At 49.0% G+C, this 15176-nt stretch overlaps 2 protein-coding genes across 2 annotated transcripts in view; one reads left to right on the top strand and one right to left on the bottom strand.

Moving 5' to 3' along the window:
• The window catches only part of LOC146058051 (hydroperoxide isomerase ALOXE3-like), a 101927-nt gene that overhangs the window by 55310 nt on the left and 31441 nt on the right, over window positions 1–15176 (top strand). The gene's annotated exons all lie outside the window — the stretch shown is intronic.
• LOC146058055 (polyunsaturated fatty acid lipoxygenase ALOX15B-like) overlaps window positions 1–15176 on the bottom strand; it is a 28893-nt gene that overhangs the window by 10533 nt on the left and 3184 nt on the right. Inside the window, exons 2-6 of the mRNA XM_083170018.1 lie at window positions 12994–13207; window positions 10738–10942; window positions 10320–10401; window positions 8637–8759; window positions 557–657 (exon numbers count right to left, since the gene is read on the bottom strand). Of these exons, the coding sequence (XP_083026144.1) occupies window positions 557–657; window positions 8637–8759; window positions 10320–10401; window positions 10738–10942; window positions 12994–13140 (658 nt within the window). The 5' untranslated portion in view covers window positions 13141–13207. The remainder of the gene's footprint in view (window positions 1–556; window positions 658–8636; window positions 8760–10319; window positions 10402–10737; window positions 10943–12993; window positions 13208–15176) is intronic.

Genomic DNA, 15176 nt, shown 5'->3' with positions numbered 1-15176 from the left:
GGCTTGGAGGCACTGGGCAAGTTTAGGCAAGCTATTGTTACCGCCGCCGCCGCATCTGGTGCTGCCGTGCCAGGACCACCAGATCCTTCTTTCTGCTGCATTCCCGGCGCTCCTCCTGATAGAAAATCACTTGCCAAATGGCCGCCCCCCCTCAGAGCAGACCGTTAGTAAGGATGCTAGAGGAGGCGGCAACCTCCTCTTGCATCCTCAATAACGGTCTGCTGTAAAGTGGCGGCCATTTTGCATGTGACATTCTATCAGGAGGAGGGCCAGGACTGCAGACAGGAGGATCTGTTGGTCCCGGCGGGACGTGAATGGACCGGGCGGCTGAAGAAAGTAAGTAGTGAGTGGACGGATGGGGGGCTCAAATTGTAGTGGTGGGGGGCGCTGAAATTGAAGTTACGCCACTGCTCCTCACACGGTAGTACTCTATTGTCATATGATACACACAGCTTACATGATAAAGAGGTGACGTATGCAAAACTAACTTCTGTTCTGAGATATTCACCTTACTTCAAAATGTAAACATAAGTTGATAAAAAAAGAGTAGACATACCCAAGCTATTAAAACCTCTCCGACAGAAGACCAGTTCTATATCATCTAGAGCAGTCCATGGTTCTGGACTCGTAAAGCCTTGTGCTGCCATTTCAGTTACCCTGCAAAAGCAAGTAGGATAAAGGTTTCAAATAACATATACCAGATTTACTGACACATACTGTACCCGAAATAGAATTTGGTCTTGGTCCTACAGGTCGCTTACCCAATTACAAGGGACCTGCAAATTAATTTGCAGATTTGTTCTTATGACCCAAGCCCGAGTATATCCCTGAGAACAATGTTATTACTATACCAAGACATTATCACTAAGCTAACACAGTTAATATAATGGCCAATAATATAATATGTCTAAAGGATAGACTCTTTGAAACTGTTATGCTTGAACTCCTTTTATATCATCCTAAATACATAGTGGGGGAAATGTACGGTACTTGTGTAGTTTCACGGCGACATGCTACGTTATGGTGTCAGCATAGGCCAAGCTATGTTGTCAGCGTAGAACAATGGCAGCCCTACGTCGTCAGCGTAGTGTCCCCGTCAGGCAGCGTAGTCACCGTACTGTCCCCGTGAGCTGCAGCTCTGTCCCCGGCATCCTTGGCAAGCCTAGTGAGCGTCTCTCACACAGCGCCAGTAACCGCCAGATCCCTTGCGCTCCTGCGTTCCTGCGGGCGCTGGCAGAGACGCGCTCCATCTGCCTGGGATGCACGAGTGTCTCATAGGCAAGTGCGTCTCAGTAATTTATGTGGCAGGGTACGGCAACCCTGCCCATGTCCGCTTCACGCAGAGGGTCAGGGTTAGGGGTTCGGTAGCGCGTGCGTCTTGTGCACAATAAAGGATGCATTTGCCAGGTTCATTTTCCCTGTGCCCTTGCGGAGCTCGGTGACTCGCTGCACTCGCCATACTTTATAAAATCAACTCCACGCCGACGTGGATAGTGGGGGTATGAACAGGTCGGGGGGGACGCATACTGCGCCCCATTGCGGGGCGCGCTTTACTCGCCACGCTTCAGGCTGACGTGGATAGTGGGGGTGTTTCAGAAACACATTCCCACCTGTCATGTCGGGCAGGTTAAAAATGGTCAATGGTTCCCACGCAATGTAATATGCTCTGATACAAAGCTGACTGACTACACTATCTGGATAACGCTGACTGACTACTCTTACTGCTTAAGCTCCGGTTAGGCGCGAATGTACACACAGTCACAGACACAAGCTGCCGACTATGCTGGCTGCGGGAACACGATGCTGTTGCTGACAGAGATGCTGACTTCGCTGACTACACTGGCTGCAAGAACACGACGCTGGTGCTAACAGGGACACTACGCTGACTACGTAAGTGGCGCCGTGAAACTACACAAGTACCAAATGTACTAAGATCACCAATTAAGGCCGATCCGCGATATGAAAGGGTACAACCGCGATTGGCCATAATCAGCCAAAAATACGAATGGAGAATACAGCAGATAGACTGTAATGTATAATATATCTGCCGTATTCTCCTGATTTGTATTTTACGATGGTGAAGCCAAATAAGTCCGATGCGGCTGCGATCCCTTCGATGCTGCCCTGTGTAAAAAATTTAATAAATAAATCATTCAAAAAGAGCCTACAGTACGTTCCCTCCATCCGGCATTTACCAGCCCCGGGCTCTTTGAGCCAGTCCTGGTTGCAGAAATACAAGGGGGGAAAAGTTGGGGACCCCTGTATTTCTATAACCAGCACCCAGGTTCATAGCCTGGTCCTGGTTCTCTATGGGGGAGAATATGAGAAGGGGTTCCCCTTATTTTGTCAACTAGCACCGGGCTCAAACAGCCAGCGCTGCCATGTCACAGCCAGGGAAGACTTTTGACACAAGCTCCCCAGGCCAAAACATGACAGCCGTGGCTGATCAGCCTGGGCCAGGCTAAAGCCCAAGGCTGTCCCCAGTGCCCCTGGGTGGTGGGCACCGGGTTGATGGCATAAAAGTGTGTAAAAAATAGAACAACCTATTGGATTTTGTTGTGGAACTACAAGTCCCAGCAAGCCTCCCCACATGCAGGGACTTGGAGATCCACGAGTCCCAGCATGCAGGGTATTAATGGGCCCACTGGGTCTTGTAGTTCTACAACAGAACCAATAGCCCAATAAAACACAAACACACCAAGAAAAAGAGGGATTTTGTACTTACCGTAAATCCTTTTCTCCGAGTCCACAGGTGTCACTGGAGTTACACTGGGGAATAGAAGGCGACCACAGGGAGCATGGGCACTTTAAATAAAAGATTAGAGTGGCTAACTCCTCCCCTTCTACTTCCCCTCACAGGTCAGTCGTAAAGATTGTGCCCGGAAGAGAGCAGGAAGATAAAACACACTTCTGAAGAGGAGGTTAACACCACATACATCATTCAATACAAGAAGTAAAGAAGAAAAACTGTGAGAAAAACACTGAAAGTTCAAACGTACATAGTCAACAGACATAATAACATAACCAACGTAACCCTAGCAGGGAAACTCCAAGGTAATGATCCTTGTAGGAACAAGCCCGAAGGCAACAGAAGAGAACAGCCCTGGATGGCCGTCCAGTGACACCTGTGGACTCGGAGAAAAGGATTTACGGTAAGTACAAAATCTCTCTTTCTCCTTCATCCACTAGATGTCACTGGAGTTACACTGGGGACGTCCCAGAGCCTTCAACCCAGGTGGGTGAGCGCTGAGAACCCCATAACACCCTGCGGCCAAACACTGAAGCAGGAGCCGCAAAGGTATCAAACCTGTAAAACTTAACAAAGGTTCTACAGCCTGACCAGGTGGCAGCTCGGCAGAGCTGCTGGAGAGAAACCCCTCGGGCAGCCGCCCAAGAAGAACCCACCGACCTGGTTGAGCGTTTGCTTTGAAGCTGGCCATCCACGACGTAAGGGGTCGTAGGTAACAAAAAGGGAGGCAGACTTCCTGATGGGGGCTGTGCGGGATACATAAATTCGCAGAGCCCTAACCACATCCAGGGATCTCGCTTCCGGCGAGTCCTCTGGAAGAGCTGGAACCACGATGGGCTGGTTCAAGTGAAAGGCAGATACTACCTTAGGAAGGAAAGCCAGACTAGTACGGAACTCCGCTCTGTCAGCATGGAACTGAAGAAAAGGGGAGCGACAAGAAAGAGCCCCCAGTTCAGATACCCATCTGGCAGATGCCAAAGCCAGCAACAGCACAACCTTCCACGTCAGATAGCGAAGGTCCACCTCCTCCAAGGGCTCAAACACAGAAGTCTGTAAGTACTGAAGGACCAAGTCCAGGTCCCAGGGAGCCGTTGGAGGATGAATGGGTGGCTGTAAACGGAGCACCCCCTGGAAAAAGGTTTGCACCTCCGGAAGAAAAGCCAACTTCTCCTGAAAAAAGTTGGAGAGAGCTGAGACCTGTACCTTTAGGGTATTCAGCCTCAGCCCCGAAGTCAAACCTTCCTGAAGAAAAAGGAGGAGTCTCGACTTCTTGAACAGGCATGTGGAAGCACCACGCCTCTCACACCAAACCACATATGAACGCCATATACGGTGATAGTGTGCTGTGTAACCTCTTTCCTGGCACGCAGCATAGTGGGTATAACCGCTCTAGGTATACCGGCCTTCCTCAGGATGGAATTTTCAGCAGCCACGCCGTCAAATGAAGACGACCTAAATCTGGGAATATGAAGGGCCCTTGGCTGAGTAGGTCGTCCTGAAGAGGCAGGGGCCACGGCTCGTCTATCAGCAGTGCTGTCAGATTGGTGTACCAAGACCGACGTGGCCAGTCTGGTGCTACCAACAGAACTGTGACTCCCTCTCTCCAGATTAGTTGAAGCACTCGAGGTATCAATGGGAACGGTGGAAAGAGGTACACATACTGGAAGGGCCAAGGAGCGACCAGCGCGCCCACCCCTTCTGCTTGAGGGTCTCGCGTTCTCACGAAGAACCGGGGGAGCTGAAAGTTGTGGCGGGACGCCATCAGGTCCACTTGGGGACAGTCCCAGCGATGGATCAACTTCTTAAAAACCTGAGGGTGTAAGCACCACTCTCCCTGATGTACGTCCCGCCAACTTAGAAAGTCGGCCTCCCAGTTTTCCACTCCAGGAAAATGTCCGACAGGGCCAGAGCGTGGACCTGGGCCTAAAGCAGGGTCCTGCTGACCTCCTTCATGGCCGCGCAACTGAGGGTGCCTCCCTGCTTGTTGATATACACCAGTTGTCGGACTGGACGCGTACGGCCTTGCCTTGGAGGAGAGGTCTGGCCTGGAGAAGAGCATAATAGACTGCTCGGAGTTCCAGAACATTGATCGAGAGGAGACTCTCCTGTCCATAACCCCTGGAACTGAGGGTCCAGGGTGACAGCTCCCCAACTACGGAGGCTGGCGTCTGTGGTGATGAGGGTCCAATCCCAAATCGCAATCCTTCTTCCTTGTTGAAGGTTGGAGGTGTTGAGCCACCAAAGCAAGGACAGGTGAGCACGAGGGGACAGGGTCACCATCTGCTGCAGGTGTAGGTAAGAGCCCTACCATTGATGGAGGAGCGACAGCTGGAGCGGCCGAGAGTGAAACTGGGCGTACTGTATCGCCTCGAATGTAGATACCATCTTCCCCAAAAGTCTGGTGCACAGGTGCACGGACACTTGCCTGCGACGCAGGACAAGCCTGACCAGGACCTGTAAGGACTGGATCTTGTCTGCTGGCAGAAACACCTGCATCTGGATGGTGTCCAGGATCATCCCTAGGAATAAGAGATGCTGAGTTGTGTGAAGCTGTGACTTGGCGAAGTTGAGAATCCACCCGTGGGATGTGAGGATCTTCTGTGTGAGAAGAATGTGCTCCAATAGGGTTTCCCGGGAACGACTCTTCAACAGAAGGTCGTCCAAGTAGGGGATGATAGTAACTCCCTGCGTGCAGAGAACCTCCATCATGACCGCCATCACCTTGGTGAAAATCCGAGGTGCTGGTGAGAGGCCAAACGAGAGAGCCTGAAACTGCCAATGCTGTTCCTGCACTGTGAACCGAAGGTATGCTTGGTGGGGGGCCAGATGGGAATGTGCAAGTAAGCGTCCTTGATATTGATAGAACCAAGAACTCTCCTTCTTCCAAACCTTGAATCACGGACTGCAGGGACTCTATCTTGAATCTGACCACGTGCAAGTACGGGTTCAGATCCTTTAATTGAGATTAGGACGTACCGAGCCATCCGGCTTTGGCACGAGGAACAGACTGGCGTAGTAGGCCCGGGTACGCTGTTTTACAGGAACTGGAACCACCACTTCCATTTCTTGTAATTTGGCAATGGCTGCCAATAACTGTTGTCCTTTCTCTGGAGGAAGAGGAAGTCCAGTTGTGAAGAACCTGTTTGGGGGAGACAGACTGAAGCGAATCTTGTAACCTAGGGTCACAAGATCTCTTTCCCAGGCGTCCTGACAGGACTGGAGCCATAAGGGACCGAAATTCCGCAGGCGAGCTCCCACCCTGGGATCCCCCAGATGGGACGGAGGACCATCATGCAGTAGGCTTGGTTGCCTTGGGTCCAGTGTGGTTGTAGAGGCGCCTCTGCCGCGACCTCTGGAACCCCGGTGAGATGGAGCACCCCCTCTGGATCGACCTCTGAACCTGCTTGAAGGACGAAAGGCCCGAACAGAAGACATCTGGGCGGTTCTTCAAGACGGGGGTGGAGCTGCCGAAGGGAGGAAGTGTGACTTCCCGCCTGTAGCCCGGGATATCCATCTATCCAGTTCTGGTCCGAACAGGAGCTCACCATTGAAGGCCATGGATTCCACTGCCCACTTTGATTCAGCATCCGCTTGCCACTGGCAAAGAACTACAATTCTCAGCGGACCCATTAATGCCATGCATGCTGGGACTTGTGATTTTCCAATTCCCTGCATGCGGGCGAGGCTTGCTGGGACCTATAGTTCCAAATCACAACCTAATAGTTTATTATTCTATTTTTTTACACACTTTTATGCCATCAGCTCAATGTCCACCTCCCAGGGGCACTGGGGACAGCCCTGGGCTTCAGCCCAGGCTGGGGGTGCCCTGGACGGGGAAACCCCTTTATTGGGGGGGTCCCCACTCCCTCAAGGATCCAACCTAGGCTAACCAGCCACAGCTGTCTTGTTTTGGCCGGGGGAGCTTGTGTCAAAAGTCTCCCCTGGTTGTGTCTTGACAGCGCTGCCTGTTTGAGCCCATTGCTGGTTGCCAAAATATGGGGAACCCCTACTTATTTTTTCCCCTGTATTTTGGGAACCAGGACTGGGCTATGAGCCTGACTATGGTTACAGAAATGCAGGGGAACCACAGCTGTTTTTCCCCCTGTATTTCTGCAACCAGGACCGGCTAAATGAGGGTGGACCGCACGTGTTTATTTATTTATTTCTACACATGGAAGCAGGGGCGTAGCTAGGGCGGAGCCGGTGGAGCTCAAGCTCCAGGCGCAGAATGTCACTTGGCGCCGAAGCTGTGCTCACTGCCGCCGGTTCCCCCGCCCTGTGCCTGGCATTGCGCGGAGACAGAGTGCACCGTCGGGCCACCCGCTCACCCCATGAGTCCTGCTGCCGCCCGCCCACCCGCGTATCGCATAACGAGCCTGCCTGCGAGACTCCGGCGGGATTAAGAGGGATTCCTGGTGTGTATGTGATACATGCCCAGTGACCGCTGTCTCTGTCTTCCAGCTGTGCGGTCCTAGTGCTGTACTGGAGCAGCAGCCGTCATGGACACTGCGTACATTTGTGAGTGGGACAGGAGACCCCGTTCCAGCCACTGCCCCTCCATCCCCCTAGCGTGTGCCTGGTCCTGCCGCAACCTCATCGCCTTCACCACAGACCAGCGCAATAAGGAGAGAGGTAACAGCGCATCAACACCAGCTGTCATCCAGCCAGCCACCTGTCCCAGCATCTTTTTATCACACAGTTATCAATGATTCTCAAATTGTAGCACTGATGTCACACAGGAATTCAATGAGAGTCAGGGACAGCATGACATCACAGGGCTCAGGGCGTGCTAGTATCCTAGCTTGTATCCTAGTGGGAGAAAGGACCACTGACTTCAGATGGACAGTGTCCGGGAAGCGCTGAGTGAGCGTCGGACACTGCGGAGAGTGGCGACAGAATTTGATAATTCAAAAGATAGGCCGGCCACTGATTGGCCGCTCTCTCAATTAGCGGCCATCCTATCTTTTGAATTATCAAATTCTGCTGCCACTGTCCGCACTCCACAGTGTCCGCCGCTCACTCAGCGCTTCTCGGACACTGCGGTCTGCAGACTACTACAACCTTCCCTCCGCCGCTGCCCAGATCCTTGCTACGGCGCTGACCGGATCCCCACCACCCTCCACTGCAGCTCCCAGGGGAGATATAGCTACACACTGCTGGGTGGGCTACTGCGGACTACTACAAGCTCCAAGCCACCATCGCTGCCCCGATCCTTGCTGCGGCACTGACCCTTATCCCCGCTGTGGTGCTGCTCATCACCCGCCGCTGCAGCTCCCAAGGGAGATATGCCTGCACAGTGCAGGGCGGGTGTATAGGGTAACTACAGCCCAGACTGTCCTCACCTGCTACCCGGCTCAACTGCCACCAGCCACGTCCTCCCAGCCACTGCCCCCAGTGCTGTCTTTCCAATTGGGGTGGGCCCCTAGAACACTTGGGCCCCAAGGCAACTGCCCATTATGCCCAATGGGTAAGACGGCACTGAGGCTGCACCCCCTTTTTTCCGCGCAAGAGCCCCGCCTACTACAAATCGGGGGGGGGGGGGCGCGAAACATGCCCTTGCTCCGGGCGCCGTGGCACCTAGCTACACCACTGCATGGAAGCCTGCACATATCTAACTGATCCATGCAGGCTACAGCCCAATAAATCTGGAAAATAAGGGTATTTTCCAGGCATATTTCCTGCTGATTTACCGGCCGTGTTCAGCATAGTTCTGATAGTAAATTTGGATTCAGCCGATGGTGTATTCATTCATAAAAATAAATAAAAATTAATACACCGGTCGTAAAACAGATTACACACAAATATTTTCGGTTTAGTAAATTATCAAAAGCTAATTTACAGATGTTAAATTACATTGATTTTGGATTTACTAACACTAAATACATACGTGGCCGTCTTGTAGACGTTGAAGCTGCTATGTTTTACAAAAGAGAACTGGTCGTTAATGGGCAGATCCTCAACCTTGTCTACCGCAATGCAGTGAGGGGCGCCTTCTGCATAAGATTTCCACCTGCAGGAAACAAAGGTTAATGCTATAGAAAATCTTCAAATATATTATTCTTACATGTACCATGTCTATCTATTCATACTCCTATTGATTACAGAGACATTAACTTTCTTAGGGATGGCCATTGGTGCATTCACCATCGATTGCCATTGATGGCTATACTGCTATACTGATAGTCCACACACTTAGGTTTGATCCGGACAAGCTCTAAGGTTTGAACCAGTCAGTCTCTCTGCAGCTCTTACCTTGAATCCTTCCTTAGGGTTAAAAAAATGACAAGAGCCTCAAATCGACATGTTTCGGGACATCAAGTCCCTTTTTCAAGAATTGAAAAAGGGACTTGATGTCCCGAAACATGTCGATTTGTAGACTCCTCCTCAGCCACCTCAGAACCCTGCCTTATCCTCCTTTGTATCTTAATGTAATCCATTTTTAAACCACCTGTATTTGTCAATAAACGTGATTTTTAACAAGAGGACTCTTAAAGATACCTTGATGAGAGCAGAAAACGACAGCACATCATGAGTACGGGTATGCCACCCATATTTCAGTAAAGAAACCATTATATGTATGACCGCATCTCACTTGTGTAAGTGAGGTGCGCATTTACTGGCTACGTACCACAATTTAGAAAAAATAATATTTTTACAGATACCATTGCCATTTTTTTGCTTATATTTCATATCCACACATTGGAAAATCGACTCCATGAGAATTTTTCATCTGATCTTGAAGGGAATTTGACATCGCAGATCGTAGAAAGGAAGTATAACACCGTACCTTTCACTTATATTCTTCTGGTGCCTGTACAAGGGAAGCGCTAAGCTTGGTTTACCACCCTCCTTTTTTCAAACCATGGCTTAGTGTAGACCGATTGATCCCACAGGAATGTGTTACTTCTTGAAAGAATTAGCTATTTTTCAGAATAAGGTCTACTTACTTTAGGAATGGAGTTTAGATAATATTTCAGACCTATTCAATGGAAATATAGATATTCGGCAAGAGTGTCTTTGGTCTTTTCCTGGTAGTTTAACAGTCAAGATAAATAGCTATGAAATTTGCCATTTGCTAATCATAAACATACGTTCATAAGGAAATGAAAGATATCCTGGCCACTAGGAAGACATTATTCCACAAGGAAATTACCAAATTAACTAAAAGGCAATACTTTCTGTCCCCTAGAACAGGGGTTCCCAATCTTTTTCAAATCACGGCACCCTAGAGTATCCACGGGGTATCCACGGCACCCCTAGGCCCAATAAAATAAATATAAAATTAAGTAGATTGTGTTTAAATGTGCTTCTTAGGTTCAGTTATGTGGTAAAGGGCACACATTTTATGATTGGCAGCCACCAGCACTGGTTTTGTCCATAAATTATTGACCATAAATAATTTGAGTTGGTCCTGGTCCACCAAACCGTGGCACCCCTGCAAGTGTCCCGAGGCACCCCAGGGAGCCACGGCACACAGTTTGGGAACCACTGCCCTAGAAGAAACAATATATTCCTTAGAGACACAACGGCAAAAAAGTTGTACTAGATGTACAGTATATTGGCCACTCACTTGTGATTTTCTCTCTTTTTCTTCAGTTCCGCTGTCCGTTGTTCCTTTAGAAGAGGGTTAGTAGCCACAGATAATATGATGCCTGAAACAGAACAGAATACTGCATTGTAGTTAGCTTGGTTATTATTGATGGTTATTGATCATGGACACAGAAGAATCAGGTGTCTCCATAAGGTGAAGGAAGGTCCATTAGTGGAAACCTTGCCACATACTGTATAAAGATATGTATGCTGGTTCTCTTCACTAATCCCAGCTATAGTTCTGTACACCAACATGGAGATGAAGCTCATGTTGTGGTTTATGACAATGTGATGTATTGGAGTGAGAACATTTATCTATCCCACAATGATGACCACCCACTTAGACCAGGTGATAAGATCCCCCAGGGAGCACAATACAAGTCTGGATAGAATCTCACCCTTGCCCTCTGGTATTTCCACAGTCATTCCAGGAGGTAGCCATTGATAAAAAGGGAACTGGTAGAGCCGACCATTAGGGCAGGTCACATTGACATATCGGCAATACCAAGCTAGTGACTTAAAAACCTTGTAGGTCACTGTGGACAACCGAACCAGCAGGAGCTCTCCAAGATCTTTCTTTGTGTCAACTTCAAACTCAGTCACCTGTAAAAGCAGAGCGATGTCTGAGAAAAATGCACCAAGGAACCACAGAATGTTACTGGGACACATACTGTACTATGGATCGGGTAAATTGTAGACAGATAATACTTTATCAATGTACATAGCATTTTACAGAAAAATATAGCTTTTTATTGACCACACGTTTTGCATTATTTTTTGGGGAATACAAGGAACCCCATTGCTTTAAAGTTAAATACCAAAAAATTCTCATTTGTTCATATACGTAGTGTTACACTGAGAAAAAGTCTAGTGGAATTTTTAAACTGACGAATGAAAACCTGAGGTTATACGCTTTCACTTTTTGTTGGATCCACCACTAACTTAATGCTAGTGAAGCTCTACTTTGACCAGGCAACAGTCCATGGATGAAAGATTATGCGTCACTGACGAATTTCCATGGTAACGCCCAGCGTTTTCATGTGAACACCCATGAAACGCTGGGAGTTCCCATGGGCGCGTCCACCCACTGCCGCCCCACACCCCACCACGCCTGCACTGGTCGGTGCGAATGGGACGGTGAATTTGCTGAAGACCAATCTCACGAAGACCAAGTTTCACAGCGGACTCTATGAAGACATCTTGCTGCTGGGGATTTAATCAAGCAGAAGCTACTTATTATCTAGGTTATAGCAATTGCAGGGTATGGAATTCTAATCCAGATAATGAGAGGTATAGTTAGTGTATATTGTCTATATACTGTAGGCCAAAGGAACAAATCAGACCACTACTTTTTACTGTATAACCAGTATTAATCATTTTGTTGTTACACAATAAATTGTATGTACATTTTTATTATTCAGAACATGTTAAGGCTCCAATTTAAGGAAACATTCAGTAGGTTATTCACATTGACTAGAAGATTACTACTAGCGGTGGCTCCTACCTGTTTTGGGTAGGGTGTCTACCACTATTCATTCATGGAGAGGAGGAGAAGAGAAGACGGTTGGGTCCAAGCACCTGTGCAATAGTTCGGGCAGGTGCTTGTCTACAAATTTTTTATACCCCAGCTTCTATGGACTGCATCGGCTGCAGCCCATAGAAGCCGGATCTGGCTGCCGGGAAAGCAGGAAGTGGCTTCCCATAGGTAGCATACTCTCTGATAAATGCAGCCTGATCTTTCAGTAGCAGAGTGCCTCCCACAGGGACTGGCTGACAGTGGTTGGATAGAAGGTAGCACTTCCAATAGGAATTCACTGCCAGTCATGGTGAAGCCAGTGCAGCCATGGACTACAACAAGTTTACTGCAGTGCTGTCTTTTACTGGGGCGACTGCAGTCCTGCAGTTTTTTCTATAAACGAGAATGCTACGCTCAGTATTTGCCAATAAAACATGTTACAGTACCTATGCCCTGTAATTTAGATTGCAAAGTATATTATCTCTGGAATATTGTGTAATGTGATATCAACCAATCCAGTTACCAGCTCTAAGAAGTCCGCCAAGCAACTGTGTTACTACAATAGGAGTATCAGGGCAGTTTAGTTCATACCCAACCAACACTGTTACTTCTGTGCACAGTACATTTCCTGTAGGTCTAAAGATGATACCTATCTGAAATATCCATCCATAGTATACATACACAGCTTCTACTTCCTATAATGATTAGCCTGCAATAGTCATACCTCCCAACAGTCCCGATTTTATCGGGACAGTCCCGATAATCAGGGCCTGTCCCGCTGTCCCACCCGCGGGCGGCAGTGTCCCGCGGTGTGGGGGGGCTGTTGGGAGTCCCCCCTGTCAGCTGCTAAGCAGCGGGGAATAAACGCTGTGCGCATGCGCACAGCGTCTATTCCCGTAGCCAGGGGGCTTGGGGCATGGCTAGAGGCTCACAGAGCCTCTGGGTCATGCCCCATAGCGGCAAAATGGGGGCGTGGCCTCGTGGGGGGAGCCGCGAGCATAGGCCATGCCCCCAAATTAGGCCACGCCCCCCGAACATTTCGACGCGCCTCCGGCGCGCAGCAGCATCCCGACTGCTGAACTGCAAAAGTTGGGAGGTATGATTACTGATAATATTGTTCATTCCATTAGACACCTACTGCTCCAGGTCTGAAGTTACTCCACTTATGATTCAGTTGATGCTTATCACTTTCTGCCAGGGTGCCCACAAGGACAATGGAGACTTGATCACAGGTCCCAGCACCCAGGTCAATCCCTGTTGAAATCTTTAGCTTGTAGGTCCTCATGTCTTCCGGTAACGATGCCTGATGGAGCAGCGCTGGATGAAGTGGACCAGTTAGAAATGTCTCAGACCTGAGGGTTAAGCATCAACTTAGATAAGTTCATTATTTTGTGTGATTATCTATCAATACTGCAAATTTACTAAAGGCAAATTCAAAGGAAACATCCACATACATTCAGACTTAGCAGTAGACCATTGGAATCAAACAGCCATTTTTATAAGTAGACAGCAAAAGCAACCTCGAGATTTAGTGACCATTGGGTTCATAAACCCAATAGCACCCTCAGAATAGTGCAAACAAATATACCTACAGGTGGTCGGCGTATTTGACTAAAACACTACACGACCCGGTATGATCTGTCCAGACTGTATGATGTTGTCCTCTCAGCCTGGACTGGTTTTGAAAAATAGTGGAAAAACTCGGCTTGAGGCTTCTTATATTTTTTAAAAACCAACACTGAACTGAGCCAGCAGGGGGATGTGGTGATGGTGGGGTAACACTATAGCAGGGAGGGGTGTGGATCGTATTGTCGACCCGACTTAGGTCGACAGTCATTAGGTCAACACCGTTGGGTCGACAGGCAACAAGGTCGACAGGGTTCTAGGTTGACATAGATGAAGGTCAACATGTGTCTAGGTCAACATCTGACAAGGTCGACATGGTTTTAGGTCAGCAAATGTGTTAGGTCGACATGGGTTAGGTCGACAGGTCGCGAGGTCGACATGGGTTTTTTCACTGGTTTTTGACCCGAATGTTGACACAGTCGACATGGACACAGTTGGAAGTCAACCACAGCTCCTCACATCACTCGCTTCGCTCGCAATGCTTCGGGCACGGTGCCTCGCTGCGCTATTTTATTCTCCCACCATGCCCTAGTGGAGGGTAGGGCATGAAATACCGCCTGTCAGCACATATCGGCTCAAAAAACTGTGAAAAAAAAACCATGTCGACCTCGCGACCTGTAGACCTAACGCAGACATGAAGAGGCTGCTGGTGCTTGTAGTACACCTTTAAAAACAATATTAGGAACTCTTAAATAATGATTAACACCATATCCCCCACCACTAGGGGTTCCGGGAGTAGTCAAGATCTGGTTATCTCTTGTCCATTTTTCCAAATGATTCCAGCACTGGGCTGAGCAGTTTGGGACTGGTTTACATTTTCAGGGAGACTCCATGTTTCAGTCTCCCTGCTACAGCTTTACACACTCCCTGCCTCTCAGCAGTTTTTTGGAAAATAAGGGGAACCTTATGTTGTTTTGTCCCCCTATTTTTCTATACCTGGACTGGTTATTGAATTGGAGAGGGGCTGAATACATTTAGTTATTACAAAATTAACCAATTGTGTCCTTGCTCCCCCCCCCCCCCCCCTGTGTATCTTCTACCTCTTTTCACTTTCAGCAAATTCAGTTATTTATTTTGCACAGAACATATTTGATGCCAGTCCCATTGGTGAGGTTTGGTGGCAGAGCCTCCAATAGCTGCCCCAAATGTAGGCCAGCCTTCTGGTACCTTTTGGCACTTAACTTGCGAATGTCTGAAGGTACAATACTTTGGGGTTTGGGTTCTTCAAGTAGGGATTGGTATGCAATCCCGGCGGTCGGAATCCCGGCGTTCAAAATCCCGACGCCGGAATCCCGACCTCCGAAATCCCAACAAGGGGGGGCATGGATCGCCCCCCCCCCCCCCCCTTGCGGGCTCACTGCGCTCGCAGTGGGCCCGGTGCCTCGCTACGCTCGGCACACTAATTTATTCTCCCTCTATGGGTGTCATGGACACCCACGGTGGGAGAAAGTGTCGGGATTTCGGCGGTCGGGATTCCGTCGTCGGGATTTTGAACGCTGGGATTCCGACCACCAGGATTTCAACTGCATCCCCTTCAAGTATTATCTGACTCAACGCTATTCCCAACGCTATTTCCGACTGGGGAAATAGCGGTGGGTGTCTATTCAATTCGGTCTTGTCTGACAGCATTGAAGAAGAAGATGGACAGAACGGGCCTGACTTTGAAAACTGTCTGGCCCGTTTTGTTGATTACGG

The sequence above is a fragment of the Crinia signifera genome, chromosome 2 (genome assembly GCF_055691185.1).
Source record: "Crinia signifera chromosome 2, ASM5569118v1, whole genome shotgun sequence".
NCBI classification, from domain to species: Eukaryota; Metazoa; Chordata; class Amphibia; order Anura; family Myobatrachidae; genus Crinia; species Crinia signifera.
The sequence above is the reverse complement of the archived record's forward strand: the minus strand, read 5'-3'. Positions and strand labels throughout refer to the sequence as shown.